The following is a 15,707-nucleotide window of genomic DNA, read 5'->3' on the forward strand; positions in this document are numbered from 1 at the left end:
CCTTCAAACCTGCCTTTGGCTCATTCGTGGGGACAGGCTAAGTGATGCCCCTTCTCTGACTGAGAACTGTGCCCCAAAGGGCAGGACCCAAGGTCCCCAAGCATGACTTGGAAGCATCTAGAGAGGAGAGCTGAGCTGAGCTGGGGGCACCCCCGCCAGCAGCATCCCACAGTTCCACCGGTTGACCACAGACACAAGAGAAAGGCCCTTTCTTGACCCTGGGCCCAAATGACAGGGGGATGGCAGAGAGGTGGTGGCAGCAGCAGAGAACCCCACTGGAAGTGGGGTGGCAGGTAGTTTTGTCCATTTATTGATAAAAAAATATTAATAGCAATTAAGAAAAACAAAACATTCACAACCCATCACAGAGTCCTGTAAGTTTCAGCCACATGTTCCCAATGGAGTCCTTCATCTGACGGAGCTGGTGATTTCAGCCAAAAGGCCCCTTCATGTTCTTCATGGGTGGGTACTGCTGCTCCATGGGCATGGCCCCAAAGCAGTCAGAGGGGCTACAGTGGCCAGCCTTGCCTGGCTGGCCCATAGGACCTGGGGGGCCAGGGATGCCAGGAATGCCTTGCTGGCCCATCGGTCCAGTGGCGCCCATCTTGCCATACCCCGGAGGGCCTTGAGGACCTGGGTGGGGGGGAGGGAAGAGTCAGAGAAGGAAGGTCAGGAGACCCAGGTGACAAGAAAAGAAGAAATCGTGCTCATGGTAAATAATACCTTACGTGTGGTAAATACGTGTCAGGTTACAAGAGGTTTTCGCGAAGACCTGATCTGATCCTTACGTTAATGGAACAATAACAACATCACTGGCCAGTTTTAGTGGGAGCTCCCATGTGCCAGGCACAAGGCGAGTGCTTCTGCACAACGATTCCGTAAGAAAGAAACTATCGTCTCATTCCATAGATGAGGATGCAGGCTCAGAGAGGCTGCCCCCGCAGGGTACGCATTCAGCGAAGCTGGGTCTCAGAGCCAGGCCGGCAGGCTATGGTCACTTCTCTTTTCTTTCTTTCTTTTTTTTTTTTTTTAAAGATTTTATTTATTTATTTGACAGAGAGACAGCCAGCGAGAGAGGGAACACAGCAGGGGGAGTGGGAGAGGAAGAAGCAGGCTCCCAGCGGAGGAGCCCGATGTGGGACTCGATCCCGGAACGTCGGGATCACGCCCTGAGCTGAAGGCAGACGCTTAACGACTGCGCTACCCAGGCGCCCCACTTCTCTTTTCTGCTCTACAGCCTGACTTAGGGACCTCGGTCAAGTTTAGACAGACAGGATGATGCCAAGCAGGACTTGAATTCGCCTTCCCTGGCCCCACCATGCCCGATGGCCTTCCCCTGTGTCCTGCTAGCCCGGTTTAAGGACTCGAGGACGGGCCCTGGGTCTTCCACGCCCACCTCCGCACAGCCTGGCATCGCTGTAAATGGTGGCTGAGAGGCCTGTAGTGATTTGGGGTGCTACACAGCTATACTGTGCTGTAGAAGGGACATGAGCAAAGCAGATCTCGGCTGCTCAAGGTTCATGCTCTCACGTTCTGGCTCTTCCTACCTGGGGGGCCGGGGAGACCATTTTCTCCTGCAATGCCGATGCCAATATCCCCCTTTTCACCTTTGGTCCCGGGCAATCCTGGGACAAAAGAAATAAAATGAGTCCTATTCCTGAGCAGAAAAATGACACACTCGGTCAGATTATTTGAAACACACACAGGCACATGAGTATCAGAGTCACGATAGGCCTCAGGCCACGCTCCTGGTTGCCCCCAGAGAGCTCCAGCTGCACCTCGGGAACCAGAGGGCAGGGCTACCTCTCATTCCTGGCACGCCCTGCCGTCCTTCTCTGCCGATCTGACCAGGGAGTCCCGGCGACCCCGGAGCGCCTGGCCGGCCTGGAGCACCGTCCTTCCCTGGGGGCCCTGGGCGTCCCGGAGCTGCGGCCATCTCCATGGGGAACTGCATCCTGGAAGTGTAGTAAGCCATCCTCTCTGCAAGAAAGGCCAGGGACAGGTCACCAGGTGCCCCAGGGCCTCACACTGGTGCAGAGAGGCTGCCAGCATGGAGTCTAAAACGGCCTTTCTTCAAAGGGGAGTCAGAGCAGGGAACACGGGGCCTGATCTCCTGAGTGGCCTCCTGTGCCCTCGCCTCCACCTTCCTTTGCACGGTGGTCTTTCAGCATCACGGACTTGAGGATGGCCTCCCTCTTCTCCAACACCCTCATTAGTCCACCACTGGCTTCCTTGCTTGGCATTCAAGGTCTGCTTCCCAAGCAAGATGGCTAGCCTCGCCAGGACGGGGTCCATGTTCTCCCCAGGCCCTAGCATGGCAAGGCTGGATGAACAAATGAACAGGAAAAAAGCTTAAAAGTGAAACCACCCCGGCTATCTTATGGTTGCTGCTCGCCCCTCTATTTAGAGCTCACTTCACGCAGACTCGTTTGATTTCAATTTTCTTGTCTGTCTCCTTTGCTCCAGTGGGGGCTCAGGGAGAGCGGTGATGGGGGGGGGGATCATTTTATCTCTGAACAGAGCAGGTGATAAGGAAGGTCTGATGTCTAATTGAACATATGCCTGTAAGTGGAGGGGGGTGGTGGTGGGTGATGAGGGAGGGGAATTGAGCCTTAAAGAAAAGGAGGCCGGGGCAGGGCGGAGAGACAGCTGGGAAGGGCCAGCGGCGCCCACTGCCGCCCAGCCAGCTGCCAATTACCATCAAACATTTTAATGATCTCTTGTCTGATGAACCTCTTGATTTCATCGTAATTCACCATGTCTCCCTGAGGAAAAAGAAGACAACCTGCCTCAATTATACTTCCAAGCCTGGTGCTGTCCCCCTGGGAATAGATCTTATGGAAATAAAGGATAAGGAGGGGGACAAAGCTTCTAGGAGCCTCCCACAGATGCTTAATCCAGGGTCCTAACCTCTCTGAAATGGTGCAAAGCATTTTGTGGACCAGAGCATTTTTCTGGGGAGAGGGTTCCCAAACCTCCCCGCTCTCCCACACATGGGTGAACCATCTATATAAGAGTCACGCTCTTTCCCTCAGAGTCAGCCGGAGCTTCCAAAATGGTCCCTGCAGCACCCACCCTGCATGCCTGCTCTGTGGGACGGTGCCCATGGCTGCCAGCCTCCCTCCTTACCATGGAGCCAGGCATCCCAGGCAAGCCGGGGCTCCCTGCAGGCCCCGGAGAGCCAGGGTGGCCTCTCTCTCCTGCCGGACCTGGTGGCCCAACAGGCCCCATGGAGCCACTCTTGCCAGGCCCGCCAGGCATGCCAGCTCTTCCCTTCTCTCCTGCCTGGCCCTTCTGTCCTGAAGGTCCCGGATCACCCTGCAAGGACAGGAAATCACATCCAGCATGGCCAAGTACTATCGAGTCCACTAAGTGATGTCGCAGCCATTGGTCTCTCTCTCCATCCCCCCAGCCGGTCCTTGGAATCTTCCTCTGCCTGTGGCCACAGCATCCTGACAAGTTGCCCGCCTCACTGCCCCCAGAGCGGTCCTCTGAAAAGACAGTGTCATGCCGTTACTTCCTGCTTAGAAATTCTGATGGCTCCCAGCCACCCTCAGGATAAAACCTGATTCCTTGGCCAGACATTCGAGATCATTGGTGATGTGGTCCCGATCACCTCTTCTCCAGCCCCGTTTCCCCGTCCCTGCACCTGCAGCCATGCCTCACTGGTTAGAACTCTGCTTCAGCCACACGGTCTCCGCATCCCTCCCCCCGGAATGCCCTTCCCCTCCTTCCACCCGGTACACTCCTCCTGCTCCGCTGGAATGCTCCTGCTCTTTGCACAGCCTCCCTGACTCCCTAGGCTGAGTTGGGTGATATGTCTAATCTTCTGTAAAGGCTGCCGTGCCCTAGCGTTAAGAGTGACAGGACTCAGTGAGCCGTTATTGTTCAGAGACCTCTGTTTACCCAAGGCTGGGACAGAGGGTCTGGAATATAAGTGAGATCAAGCAGATGCTGGCAGCATGAATGAATGAATCCATCCACTGGTCAATGAGCGAATGAACTTGAGATTTCCATCCTCCCAATCAGGGCTAAGAGACAGGCCCAAGCGAGAAGTTTTTAGAGATGAGGTTGCTCCAGGTTCTGAGTTCTGCCCATGTTTTTCTTCCTGCCCACTGGCCTTCTTGTGTCTTCTCTCCATGGCTAAAGTCGTAGTGTGGAGCTGGCCTTCATCCCTCATATGAGTTTTTCCCCTCAAAACCAGCCAGTGCCCACTCACCTTTGGACCAGGGGGTCCATAGAGTCCCTGTTTTCCGGGGGGTCCCTAGAGGAAAGCAATAGTCAAGGGTCAAGTCTGGACAACATCTCCAAGCCATCCCGGGGAGGTAGGTGTTGTGAAATGACCACCTTCCATGGCCCTGGGGTCTCTGGCTGTGTCCAGCTGGGTTCTGTGTGAGGAAGGACAACAGCTTCTTTCTGTTGGTTGATGGCTAGAAGGGAGATGATCCCCCAGGGCATGGCCTTGTGTGATCATGTTGGTTGGGTCCCTTGTCACAGATGAAAAGAGGTGAGAAGTCAGAGCAAAAGGGCCAGTCCATGGCATGTTGGAGGGCCTGGCAAGAGCTGGTGTGCAGGAAATGTCTGGAGTCTGCCACCACCGCCACCACGACCATCATCATCACCACCATCATCATCACCACCACCACCATCATCACCACCACCATCATCACCACCATCATCACCGCCATCATCATCACCACCATCACCACCATCATCACCACCATCATCATCACCACCACCATCATCACCACCACCATCATCATCACCACCACCACCATCATCACCACCACCACCATCATCACCACCACCACCATCACCACCACCACCATCATCATCACCACCACCACCATCATCATCACCACCACCATCATCATCATCACCACCACCATCACCACCACCATTATCTATCACCACCATCATCATCACCACCATCACCACCATCATCATCACCACCATCATCTATCACCACCATCATCATCACCACCACCATCACCACCATCATCACCACCATCATCATCACCACCATCACCACCACCATCATCACCACCACCATCACCACCACCATCACCACCATCATCACCACCACCACCATCATCACCACCACCACCATCATCATCACCACCACCACCATCATCACCACCACCATCATCATCACCACCACCACCATCATCACCACCACCACCATCACCACCAACATCACCATCATCATCATCACCACCATCATCTATCACCACCATCATCATCACCACCACCATCACCACCATCATCACCACCACCACCATCATCACCACCACCATCATCATCACCACCACCACCATCATCACCACCATCATCACCACCACCACCATCATCATCACCACCACCATCACCACCACCACCATCATCATCACCACCACCATCACCACCACCATCACCACCATCATCATCACCACCATCATCTATCACCACCACCATCACCACCACCATCATCATCACCACCATCATCTATCACCACCATCATCACCACCACCATCACCACCATCATCACCACCATCATCACCACCATCATCATCACCACCACCATCATCACCACCACCACCATCATCACCACCACCACCATCATCACCACCACCATCATCACCACCACCACCATCATCACCACCACCATCATCACCACCACCACCACCATCACCACCACCACCATCATCACCACCACCACCATCATCACCACCACCATCACCACCACCATCACCACCATCATCACCACCATCATCTATCACCACCATCATCATCACCACCACCATCACCACCATCATCACCACCATCATCACCACCATCATCATCACCACCATCACCACCATCATCACCACCATCATCACCACCACCATCACCACCACCACCATCATCACCACCACCACCATCATCACCACCACCACCATCACCACCACCACCACCATCACCACCACCACCATCATCACCACCACCACCATCATCACCACCACCATCACCACCACCATCACCGCCATCATCATCACCGCCATCATCTATCACCACCATCATCATCATCACCACCATCATCACCACCATCATCATCACCACCACCACCATCACCACCACCACCATCATCACCACCACCACCATCATCACCACCACCATCATCATCACCACCACCACCATCACCACCACCACCATCATCACCACCACCACCATCATCATCACCACCACCATCACCACCACCATCACCACCATCATCATCACCACCATCATCTATCACCACCATCATCATCACCATCACCACCATCATCACCACCATCATCACCACCATCATCATCACCACCATCACCACCACCACCATCATCACCACCACCACCATCATCACCACCACCACCATCATCATCACCACCACCATCATCACCACCACCACCATCATCATCACCACCACCATCACCACCACCACCACCATCATCATCATCACCACCATCATCTATCACCACCATCATCATCACCACCACCATCACCACCATCATCACCACCACCATCACCACCACCATCACCACCACCACCATCATCACCACCACCACCATCATCATCACCACCATCACCACCATCATCACCACCATTCGTCACCACCATCATCATCACCACCATCATCATCATCACCACCATCATCATCACCACCATCATCTATCACCACCATCATCATCACCACCACCACCATCATCATCACCACCACCACCATCATCACCACCATCATCATCACCACCATCATCTATCACCACCATCATCATCACCACCACCATCACCACCACCATCACCACCACCACCATCACCACCACCACCATCATCATCACCACCACCATCACCACCACTATCATCATTACCACCACCATCATCACCATCATCATCACCACCACCACCATCATCATCACCACCACCATCATCATCACCACCACCACCATCATCATCACTACCACTATCATCATCACCACCACTATCATCATCACCACCACTATCATCATTACCACCACCATCATCACCATCATCATCATCACCACCACCATCATTGGCTCTCTTTGACCAGGGGCACAGTAAGAAAAATAGTGAAGAACAAGTGTCATGCATCCTTCTCCCCAGTCCCCAGTCCCTCTCCCCAACGCAGCAAGGGCCACTAATTTCCTGCATCTCTATCTGGAGGGACTCTGGGTTCAGGGAGTGTTTAGTGAGTGAACAAAGAGGGGTGAGGGCAAGGTGAGGCACAAGCAGCTGCACACCTCCCCCCCCAGGAAAGGAGAAGCCCCGCATGACAATACCTCTTTGCCGTCTGCACCGTCTGTACCGGGTTCACCCTGTGGAGTAGAGAGCGGGAGACATGTGATGGGCGTCCCCCTAGCATGGCGTCCCTCCCCTGCCACCAAGGGACCACAATTCTCTAGCTCTCACCCTCAGGCCCATGGGCACGGGCCATGGAAACTTAGACCACCCCCCCCAACTCTAGCCTGTTCTGGAGCCCTACTCCCTACAGCCCTGGCCGCCCCCTGACCAAGCTGGGCAAGGGCAGAGCGGACCGCACACTCCCGGCTCCTGGCTCGAGGTCCTGGCCTCTCGCAGGAGCCCCAGCTCTGAGTCTCTGTTACACATTTGCCACGCGGAGGCAGTGCTTGTGAACCTCTGTCCTCAGTGAGGTCCCAGAGACAGGCCAGGCAGCCTGAGCCTGCTCCCTCCCCAGGACAGGATGGGCTCAGCCTGGGCCCAGCCTGCTTCTGGTGAGATGGTGGGAAGAGGAATCTGTGATTGCCAGGCAACTGGCGGATGCATCCGGGGACCCTGGAGGCTCCAGGGAAGGCCAGAATGTTGGAGGGACCTGCCTGCCCGGGGGCCGTGGCAAGAATCAGAGTGTGTGGGGCGCCTGGGTGGCTCAGTCATTAAGTGTCTGCCTTGGGCTCAGGGCATGATCCCAGCGTTCTGGGATCGAGCCCCACATCGGGCTCCTCCGCTGAGAGCCTGCTTCTTCCTCTCCCACTCCCCCTCCTTGTGTTCCCTCTCTCACTGTCTGTCTCTATCTCTGTCAAATAAACAAATAAAATCTTAAAAAAAAAAAAAAAAGAATCAGAGTGTGTAGGGGAGACTCGGCCCTCTTGGTAGATGGGCCCACCATTACCCTTGCACGGGCTGGAGTCATCCACCCCATTGAGGCCACCAGCCCCAGGGTCATGGCTACTGCTCCCGGAAGAGAACGCCCTGACCTGGGGGCTAGGAGACCTGGGTTCCTGCCTCAGTTTCCCCAGGAGACTTCATCCCTAAGACTGGCAATCCATCCACCTGATGTGGGTCACTTGTCCGGAACCTTTGAAAGAGGGAGGTGTGCAGAGTGGCTAAGGATGCAAGTTTTGGAATCAGGCAGGCTCTTCCGCTCACTAGCTGTGCGATTCTGGGCCACTTACTTAACCTGGCTGAGCCTTGGTTTCCTCATCTGTAAAATGGGGACAATCAGACCTACTAAATAGGGTCGTGGTACCAATTAAATGACAGAATGTCAAGCACTTAGGTCACCATTCAGCACACTGTCAGTATGGCCAAGACAGCACAGCTCTTAGTATTAACGCCAGCGGAGACCAGGAGTGGTTTCTGAGCTGCCGAGGGGCTGCGGTAATGGCGCTGCATGTCTGGTTCCCGACATTTACAGATTCTCTGTGGTGACCGGCCAGCTCCCCTGGGGAGGGGGCAGGGGCAGAACAGGTGCCAGGTCTCCCCCTGCCTGACACCAGGTCAAGGGATCGGCACGAGCGGTGCATAGTCAGGGGCGGTGGCCTGGTGCGCTCCTGGCAAGCGCTGGCTGGCAGGGCTTGTCCTTTCTTCCAGAAACGACGGGACCCTCAGGTGCAAGCTCCAGGCTGCTAGCTCCCGCGCTCACAGCCTCTCCTTCCCTGGAGACCCCGACATGCAGCACTGTGCTCAACTGACAAAGCCGACTGGCCCTTTTCCTTGGGGGCTATGCAGTGAGATGTGGGGTCTTACCGGGGGGCCAGGGTGTCCGGGGGGGCCAGGCTGGCCTGGAAGTCCTAGAAGGCCCCTTTCTCCAGTGGCTCCCCGATCTCCTTTTAGGCCCTGGAGAGAAAGGAGGTGGATGGTGAGAGGGGACAGGAGAGGCAGCCGTGAACGCCACACAGCAGAGGCAGGTGTCACTGTGTGCCTGGGACCCCTGCGGGGCGGGGCTCGCTGTCCCAACCTCAAGCGGGGCCCCGTGATGGCCTCCAGCCCCCTCCAAAGGCCTTTATACATGCCACTTGAGGAGACGCTGGAAGCAGGAGAGGCTGAAGCCAGGGAAGGAGGGGGACGGACACAAACTCCTCTCCCCGCTCCCGGCTGTGAAAGAAGCCCCAGCCAGACTCCCGGGAGGGAGGGACACAGGGAGCAGATCACTCACCATTGCAGAGATCCCAGCTGGGCCCGGCTGGCCTGGAGGCCCTGGTGGCCCCTAAAGAAAGATGAAGTCAGTGGGGTGGAAAGAGTCTCGGGTAATAAAGCCCCTGGAGACAAGCGAGGGACCAACGACAACAGCGGGGACAGACCCTGAATACAGCTGCGTTCTCTTCCCTAAACTCTCCTTCCTTCTGCTGTTGCACTTGAACTTCTGCCCCAAGATGTGTGCCAGAGCTGACGCCTAGGGGGCCCCTGAGCTCACAGGACCTGAGCAGACCCTCTGGGACCCACGGCCAGAGCTCAGGGCAGAGGGCAAAGGCCTGAAGGTTAACTATGTGGGCCTGGGGTTGTCTGAGGCCCCCCGCGTCCTCCTGTTCTGTGGGAGAAGCAAAGAGCAGGAGCAGGGGGCTGCGTGGCAGGGGCTCAACCCCAACCCCAGAGACCAAACGGATAAGGCCAGCCCTCGGACCCCGGACCTCCCTGGTCTCCTGCTCTGCGGCCACTGGAGGGCAATGGGACTCACACCTGGGGGTGCTCCCACCCCGCTGGGCTGGGGCGATGCCCCAATACCCTCCCCATCTTAGAGTCACAGCTCAAATGCCAGCTCCCTGGTTAGAGCTACACCTGCTCTGAAGCCCAGGGCACGCAGGTCTCTCTCACGGCATGCCCCTCCATGCTCCCAGATGGAAAGTTCTGGAGGCACGGACCCTGTTCTACTTATCTCTAGACCTCTGGGGCAGGAATGTCCAGCACTGGGACTGGCATAGAGCAGGGGCTGAGGCTGGGCAGACAGAAGGGAGAGAAGGCAGCTCGCGCCCCCTTTCCCAGCCCCCAGCGAGCTCCCAGAGGGCTCACAATTCAGAGCGTGGACTTCCTTTCATCTTAAATGTGAGCAGTGACTGGGCTACACCTAGGCTCCCCGAGCCAGGGCCTCTGGACCCTTCGAGATCCACACACACGGTGATGAGGACCCGAGAGCTCCTCTTTCTGGTCTGAACTATTTTTAACATTTCCAGATGCCTCTTGGAAACTGTACGTCTGCCACAACAGGCCTGCAATCAAACGCCAGAGTGTTTCCTTTGCTCAGGAACCCCATCAGCTCTGGCGTCACACTGATCAAAGGCGCCCGTCGGCAGCCATCTATGTTACTGAGGAGCAAATTCAGACAGGGAAACTCATTACTGCTTAATAACTGTCCTCTCCAAGTTGTCCTACCTCTGTAAGTGCACCACCCACGCACCCGGCCGGCACCCACGCGAGGAGGAATCATCCCGGCTCCGCTCCTTTCACTGCTCCCGCCCCTCCCCCCTGCGTGTCGGCAGCAAGTCCTCCACACACAGCCCCTCTGCCTGCTGCCACCACTCCGTGACCACCCCATCCCGCAGGGACACCTCGGCCTCCACCTGCGCCCCCTCCCCTCCTGACCACACCCCCGGGGGCCAGGTCTGCAGCAGGTCCTCTCCAAGCTCAGCTTTCCGGCTAAAGCTCTTCTCAAACTCCACTCCAGCCACGCTGACCTTGGGGCTCCCTGCACCCCAGGCCCCTCCCTGCCTCAGGCTCTTGGCATCAGTTGCCCCCACACACACACACCCTCCCTTCCGGCCTGGACATTCTTCCCCCAGACTGCCAGACACATGGCTCCCTTTGTCATTCAGGCCTTGGCTCCAATGCCACTTCTGCAGGGAAGGTGCCTCTAAAGGCGCCTCCCAGGCCCTGTCTGTGACATCACATCCCCGCCTGAGGCCTCCGCATTAATCTGTTTGTTTGTTATGCCCGTGCGCAGCTCTGGGATCAGGGGACCTTGTCTATCTCGCTCACCGCCTTAGCCTCCTGCTTGGAGCCGTGCCTGGCACGGAGCAGGTGCTCAATTACTGTTTGTTGAATAACTGAATGATGCCAATGCGCCCAGAAAATAAGAAAACGGCCGAGAGCCTGGGGGCCACTGGATGAGAAGGGCCCAGAGCCCCTCACCTTGCTAAGGGGCTGCTCCTGGGGTCAGCTCTTTCCGGCCATCGCCCTCACCCACCCCAGTCCCGGCAGAGTCCTCACTCTCATAAAGGCGGAGGCAAAAACGGGGTAACTCACAACATGGCCGGGGGGGCCGGGTCTTCCCTGAGGTCCCATGGCACCAGGCTCACCCTGTAGGAGCCAGGAAAAAAAGGAACACAGGAGCAGACTTACACACACGGGGTCGTCAGGTGGGAGAAGACTGAGCAGAGCAGGTGGAAAGCCAGCAGTCAGAGACGCGGAGCTGAGTCCGGTCCTCCAGGCGCGCGCTTTCCAGGGCCCGAGGACCAGCCCTGCCCATGAGTATTGTTGGAGAGAGAAATCGGAGCCCGCAGCCCGAGAAGGCCAGGCTCTGCTTGTTAGATGACTACCCACCAGGCTGCAGGAAGGGGGAGGTGAGGAGGAAGAAGGCGGAGGTGTGCAGTTTGGGGCAAAACCTCCCCCAGAAGGCCCAGGAGAGGAGGCAGCCCCTGGGCCAGTGAGAGGGAGGGGGTGGCTGTGTCTCGGACTCAGCAGAGCCCAGAGGCTGCCTGAAGCGAGCCTGTGCCTTTACCTCTGCTCCGGGCCGGCCACTGCTGCCTGGGGGACCTGGTTTTCCACAGTCACCCTGGAAGAGAGAGGGCTGACTGGAGCTCAACAGACCTCCAGCCCCAAGTTGACCCCACATCCGAAGAGGCCTGCCCCCTGCCCTGACTCCGGCCAGCAGTGGTCTGATGCCTTCAGGCTGGTGGACGGCGAAGCCTGACGCACTCTGCCTGTGCCGGGGGTCTCGGGAGGCTCGGATGCTGCCATGGCGTCCAGCCAAGGCCCGGGTGGCGCGTGCACTCCCACTGGGCTGCCCTGTCTGCCTGAGGTCAGGCCTTGAGGAGAGCTGAGAAGGTCCGCTTGGCAGAAGTCACCAAGCCCTCACCTTTGGTCCTGGGAGGCCAGGGTGTCCCGTTTTCCCCTTGAAGCCCTGGAAGAAAAAGCGGGAAGCTGCCACAGCCCTCGCCCCAAGCAGAGGCCACTTCCCTTGCCTCCTTCGTCAGGCCGAACAGATCAGACCCATCCACAATCATCACATGGTCCTTGGAGGATCTGGATTTGAGCTGCCCCGCTCCCCGAGGCAGAGCCCACACCAGCTCAGCTTTGGGACCTCTCAGCTCCCCGCTCCTTCCTGCAGCTCAACTTACCGGGGGTCCCATGAGTCCAGGGGGGCCAGCGGGACCAGGGTCCCCCTAGGGAAGAGACCAGGGGCATATGAGACAGGATGCCCATTCATTCACCACTGTCTTCCCTCTCTTCAGCCCCTCCCCAGCTATCTCAGGATGGAGAGAATGTCATGGGAGGCAGAGGGAAGATTCCAAGCCGGGCTTGGCCTCTGACTGGCTATATACCCTGAGTGAATCCCAGCCCTCTCTGAACCTCGATTTTCCTTTTTGGGTGCAGAAGGGGGTTGGCCTTGATGCTCTGCCCTTTGCCATGCCCCCTCCCTTTCAGATTCCCCAGCAAAACAGGACGCAAGGAGCCAGGGCTGCTCAAGTCCTTCCGTGCCGGCAACCTGTTCTACCTGACACCCAGCCCAGGATCTTTAGTTGCCTGAGTTTCTGGATATAAATCCACTCCCTTGGCTGCCTGCCTTTGGTGAGACCCAGCTCATGCCACCTGGTTAAGGTGACCAGAAGAACTGAGGAACCAAGGGGCTCTGGTCCTATCAGAGAAGTGGGGTGTGGCGAGAAGCAGGTGGAAGGAAGGCAGAGGCCTGGGGGGTTTGGTTTCCTTCACTGGGCTTTCGTTGACTTTGGCTCTTGGAGGAGGAAGAAGGAAGGGGGTGCCCATCATCTCACCCTCAAGCCCGGCTTGCCGTCCTTCCCGTCCAGACCATCCAGGCCAGCTGGGCCCTAGAAACAGGAAAACGGCATTATCTGCATACTCTTGCTGGAGCCCTAGGAAGTGAGAGACCTGACCCAGGCCCTCCACCCTGTCCACCCCTCACCCAACTCCCACCCCAACTAAACCCACACACGTGCCCACATGTAGACACGTGCACACAGCACATACCCGTCAGGCTAAGAGGACACACACTCACCTGAATCCCAGGAGATCCTGGTGGCCCGGCGGGACCAGGCATGCCTGGTGGGCCTCGAATCCCTTCGCTGCCCTGGAAAGAGCCCATCCCCGCAACAAAGTCAGCCGGGCCTTGCCCCGCCCTGGGACGAGGCGCTGGGTTCTGATGATTACTGGAAGTCAGGGCAGCTGGTTTCCAGCCCCAGTTCTGCTCTGGCCTAACTGGATATATCCCACACCACGCCCCCAAGAGGATCTGTCTTCGTCTACAAAGCATCCCCCTTTCCACACTGTTCCGTGAGGAGGGGACAGAGCCTATTCGGTCTAGCATCTTCTTCAGGCTTGACCCAGGGACCGACACAGTGGGTGCTCAGTGACGTGTGCCAAGTAAAGGCATACGTTCAGTTCACATCGGTCCCGACAAAGTGCCAAGCACTATACAGCTGCCGATCCTTCCAGATGAAGAAAGGGTGCCCCTGTCCTTGAGAAGCTCACAGTCCCGTGTGGAAGAGGGAGTGGCTCGCTCTGGCCAGGGCTCAGGGGAAGCATCACAGAGGCATCACCAGATGCTAGACTCTGATGGACAGCTGGGATGCGGACAAGTGGGGAAGCAGAAGAGGGCATGCCAGAGAGAACGTCAGAGAAGGAGAAAGATTTGGAAGTGGTCCTGTGCCTGGCCGAGCCAGGGTGTCTGTGGAGCCCGTGTGGGGAGGGGGGTGCAAGGCAAGGCTAGAGGAAGGGAGAGCCTGATGGGGGAGGGCCTGACCACCGGGCTAGACTATCTCACAGACCAGTGCTTTTCAAACTGTACTTCTCAGAGCCCTGGGGGTTCCTGGAGGCGTGTCAGAGATGGGTGCACGATTGGGAGCCCAGAGGGTGGGACCCAAGACCCCTGCCCCTGCATTAGCCAGAGCTGCTCCACTCACGTCTGTTTTATACACGGAGGGTTCATGTAAGCTTCTGTGTGATGAAAGGGCTCAGGGACTTCAAAATAAAGTCTGGGAACCACTGTTACAGGCACTGGGGAGCCACTGACTGTTCAAAGCAGGAGAAGGATGAGAATCAAGGTGTGAACTAGAATGTTGACCGGAGAAGCAAGGGGGCAGCTTGGTGTGGTGGGCTGTCGCGTAGCCTAGTGGAAAGAGAGTGGCTGTTCTGCAGCCAAGGGGGAAACGATACCGCTAGAGACCCCCCACCATGGGGGGTGGGAGGAGAGCCCCGGGTGGCATTGCAATGCCACCAGCTACCAGGAGGGGCCAGCACAGCCCCAGAAAATGTCAGTCCCACAGGGAACGCAGATGGAGAACCCCTGGCCAGAGGTTTGGATTCTCGGCAGTGACCAGCCTAAGAAGAGCAGGCAGCACTGGTATACGAAGTCAGCACACGGGGCTCTGGCAGTGAGGCACCCAGGGGCTGTCCTGGGCTCGGAGGAAGTCTCAGTTCTGTTGCTATTTTGCTGTTTGCCCCTGGGATGCCCTCAGCCTCTCTGGGCCTCATTGCCTCACATGGACAGCGAGAAGTTAGACCAAGGTGGCCCTTCTAGCTCTGCCAGTTGTGCTATGTCTGTTTTCAGAGGAAAGAGGCTCCCCCCGAAGGTTGCAGGCTCCCTGCCTCGCCCTGTGGGTCATAAGGCCCTCACCCCAAGCTTAGAAGTCAATTTGGGGCCTCATTATTCTACCCAACCATCACCTCCAGGGAGCCCAGAGGTTGGGCTGAGACAGGGATGTCAGCCCCCAGACCAAGGCAGAGCTAGTCTCCAAGCTATCAAGTCAAGCCCAGGGGCAGCCAGTGTGGGCACCCCCCAGGCTGCCGCTCCTTCCGACCCTTGTCACCAGCCCGCAGGCCATGTCTGCCTCTCTGGGCCCTTGAGGACAATCTGCGCATGTTCCGTTCCTGCTGTTGTCAGACCCGGAAGGTGAATGGCCAGAGCTGCTCTGGCTTCAGGACTCCGGGGTTCACAGTCTGGATGTGCTTCCCTCCTCCCCCCAGCAACTCCCCCTCTCATCCCCCCATCCCCCTGGAGATGAAGCCAGCCCACTGCGCTCCAGTCACCACCTCTCACACAGCCCTCTGCCTCCTGCCCACCCCCGGCTCCCAGCAGGCAGACACTGGGCAGCAAGGCAGGCATCCTGGGCCCAGCAGCCCTGCTGGGGCCACGGGTCTGTGGCCCTGTGGCACTTGCTGAGTCTAGGCTGGAGGTCTCTTTCCCCACCGTTGACATAACTGAGCCAGTTCTTGAATTTCCAAAGGCCCGA

The 15,707-nt window shown here is 57.3% G+C and overlaps 1 protein-coding gene across 4 annotated transcripts in view; it reads right to left on the minus strand.

Annotated features, from left to right (window-relative positions):
- Positions 1-294: 294 nt before the first annotated feature.
- COL16A1 (collagen type XVI alpha 1 chain) overlaps positions 295-15,707 on the minus strand; it is a 51,890-nt gene continuing 36,477 nt past the window's right edge. For all 4 annotated transcript variants that reach the window (XM_044390479.3, XM_057305262.1, XM_044390478.3 and 1 more), the window contains 15 exons: positions 13,475-13,546; positions 13,233-13,286; positions 12,579-12,623; positions 12,317-12,361; positions 11,960-12,013; positions 11,485-11,538; positions 9,404-9,454; positions 8,995-9,084; positions 7,290-7,325; positions 4,220-4,264; positions 3,130-3,318; positions 2,699-2,765; positions 1,804-1,980; positions 1,548-1,625; positions 295-633 (listed from right to left, as the gene is read on the minus strand). In XM_044390479.3, the coding sequence (XP_044246414.2) occupies positions 431-633; positions 1,548-1,625; positions 1,804-1,980; positions 2,699-2,765; positions 3,130-3,318; positions 4,220-4,264; positions 7,290-7,325; positions 8,995-9,084; positions 9,404-9,454; positions 11,485-11,538; positions 11,960-12,013; positions 12,317-12,361; positions 12,579-12,623; positions 13,233-13,286; positions 13,475-13,546 (1,260 nt within the window). In that variant the 3' untranslated portion in view covers positions 295-430. The remainder of the gene's footprint in view (positions 634-1,547; positions 1,626-1,803; positions 1,981-2,698; positions 2,766-3,129; positions 3,319-4,219; positions 4,265-7,289; positions 7,326-8,994; positions 9,085-9,403; positions 9,455-11,484; positions 11,539-11,959; positions 12,014-12,316; positions 12,362-12,578; positions 12,624-13,232; positions 13,287-13,474; positions 13,547-15,707) is intronic.

This window comes from Ursus arctos, unplaced genomic scaffold (assembly GCF_023065955.2).
Source record: "Ursus arctos isolate Adak ecotype North America unplaced genomic scaffold, UrsArc2.0 scaffold_32, whole genome shotgun sequence".
In the NCBI taxonomy this organism is placed as follows: Eukaryota; Metazoa; Chordata; class Mammalia; order Carnivora; family Ursidae; genus Ursus; species Ursus arctos.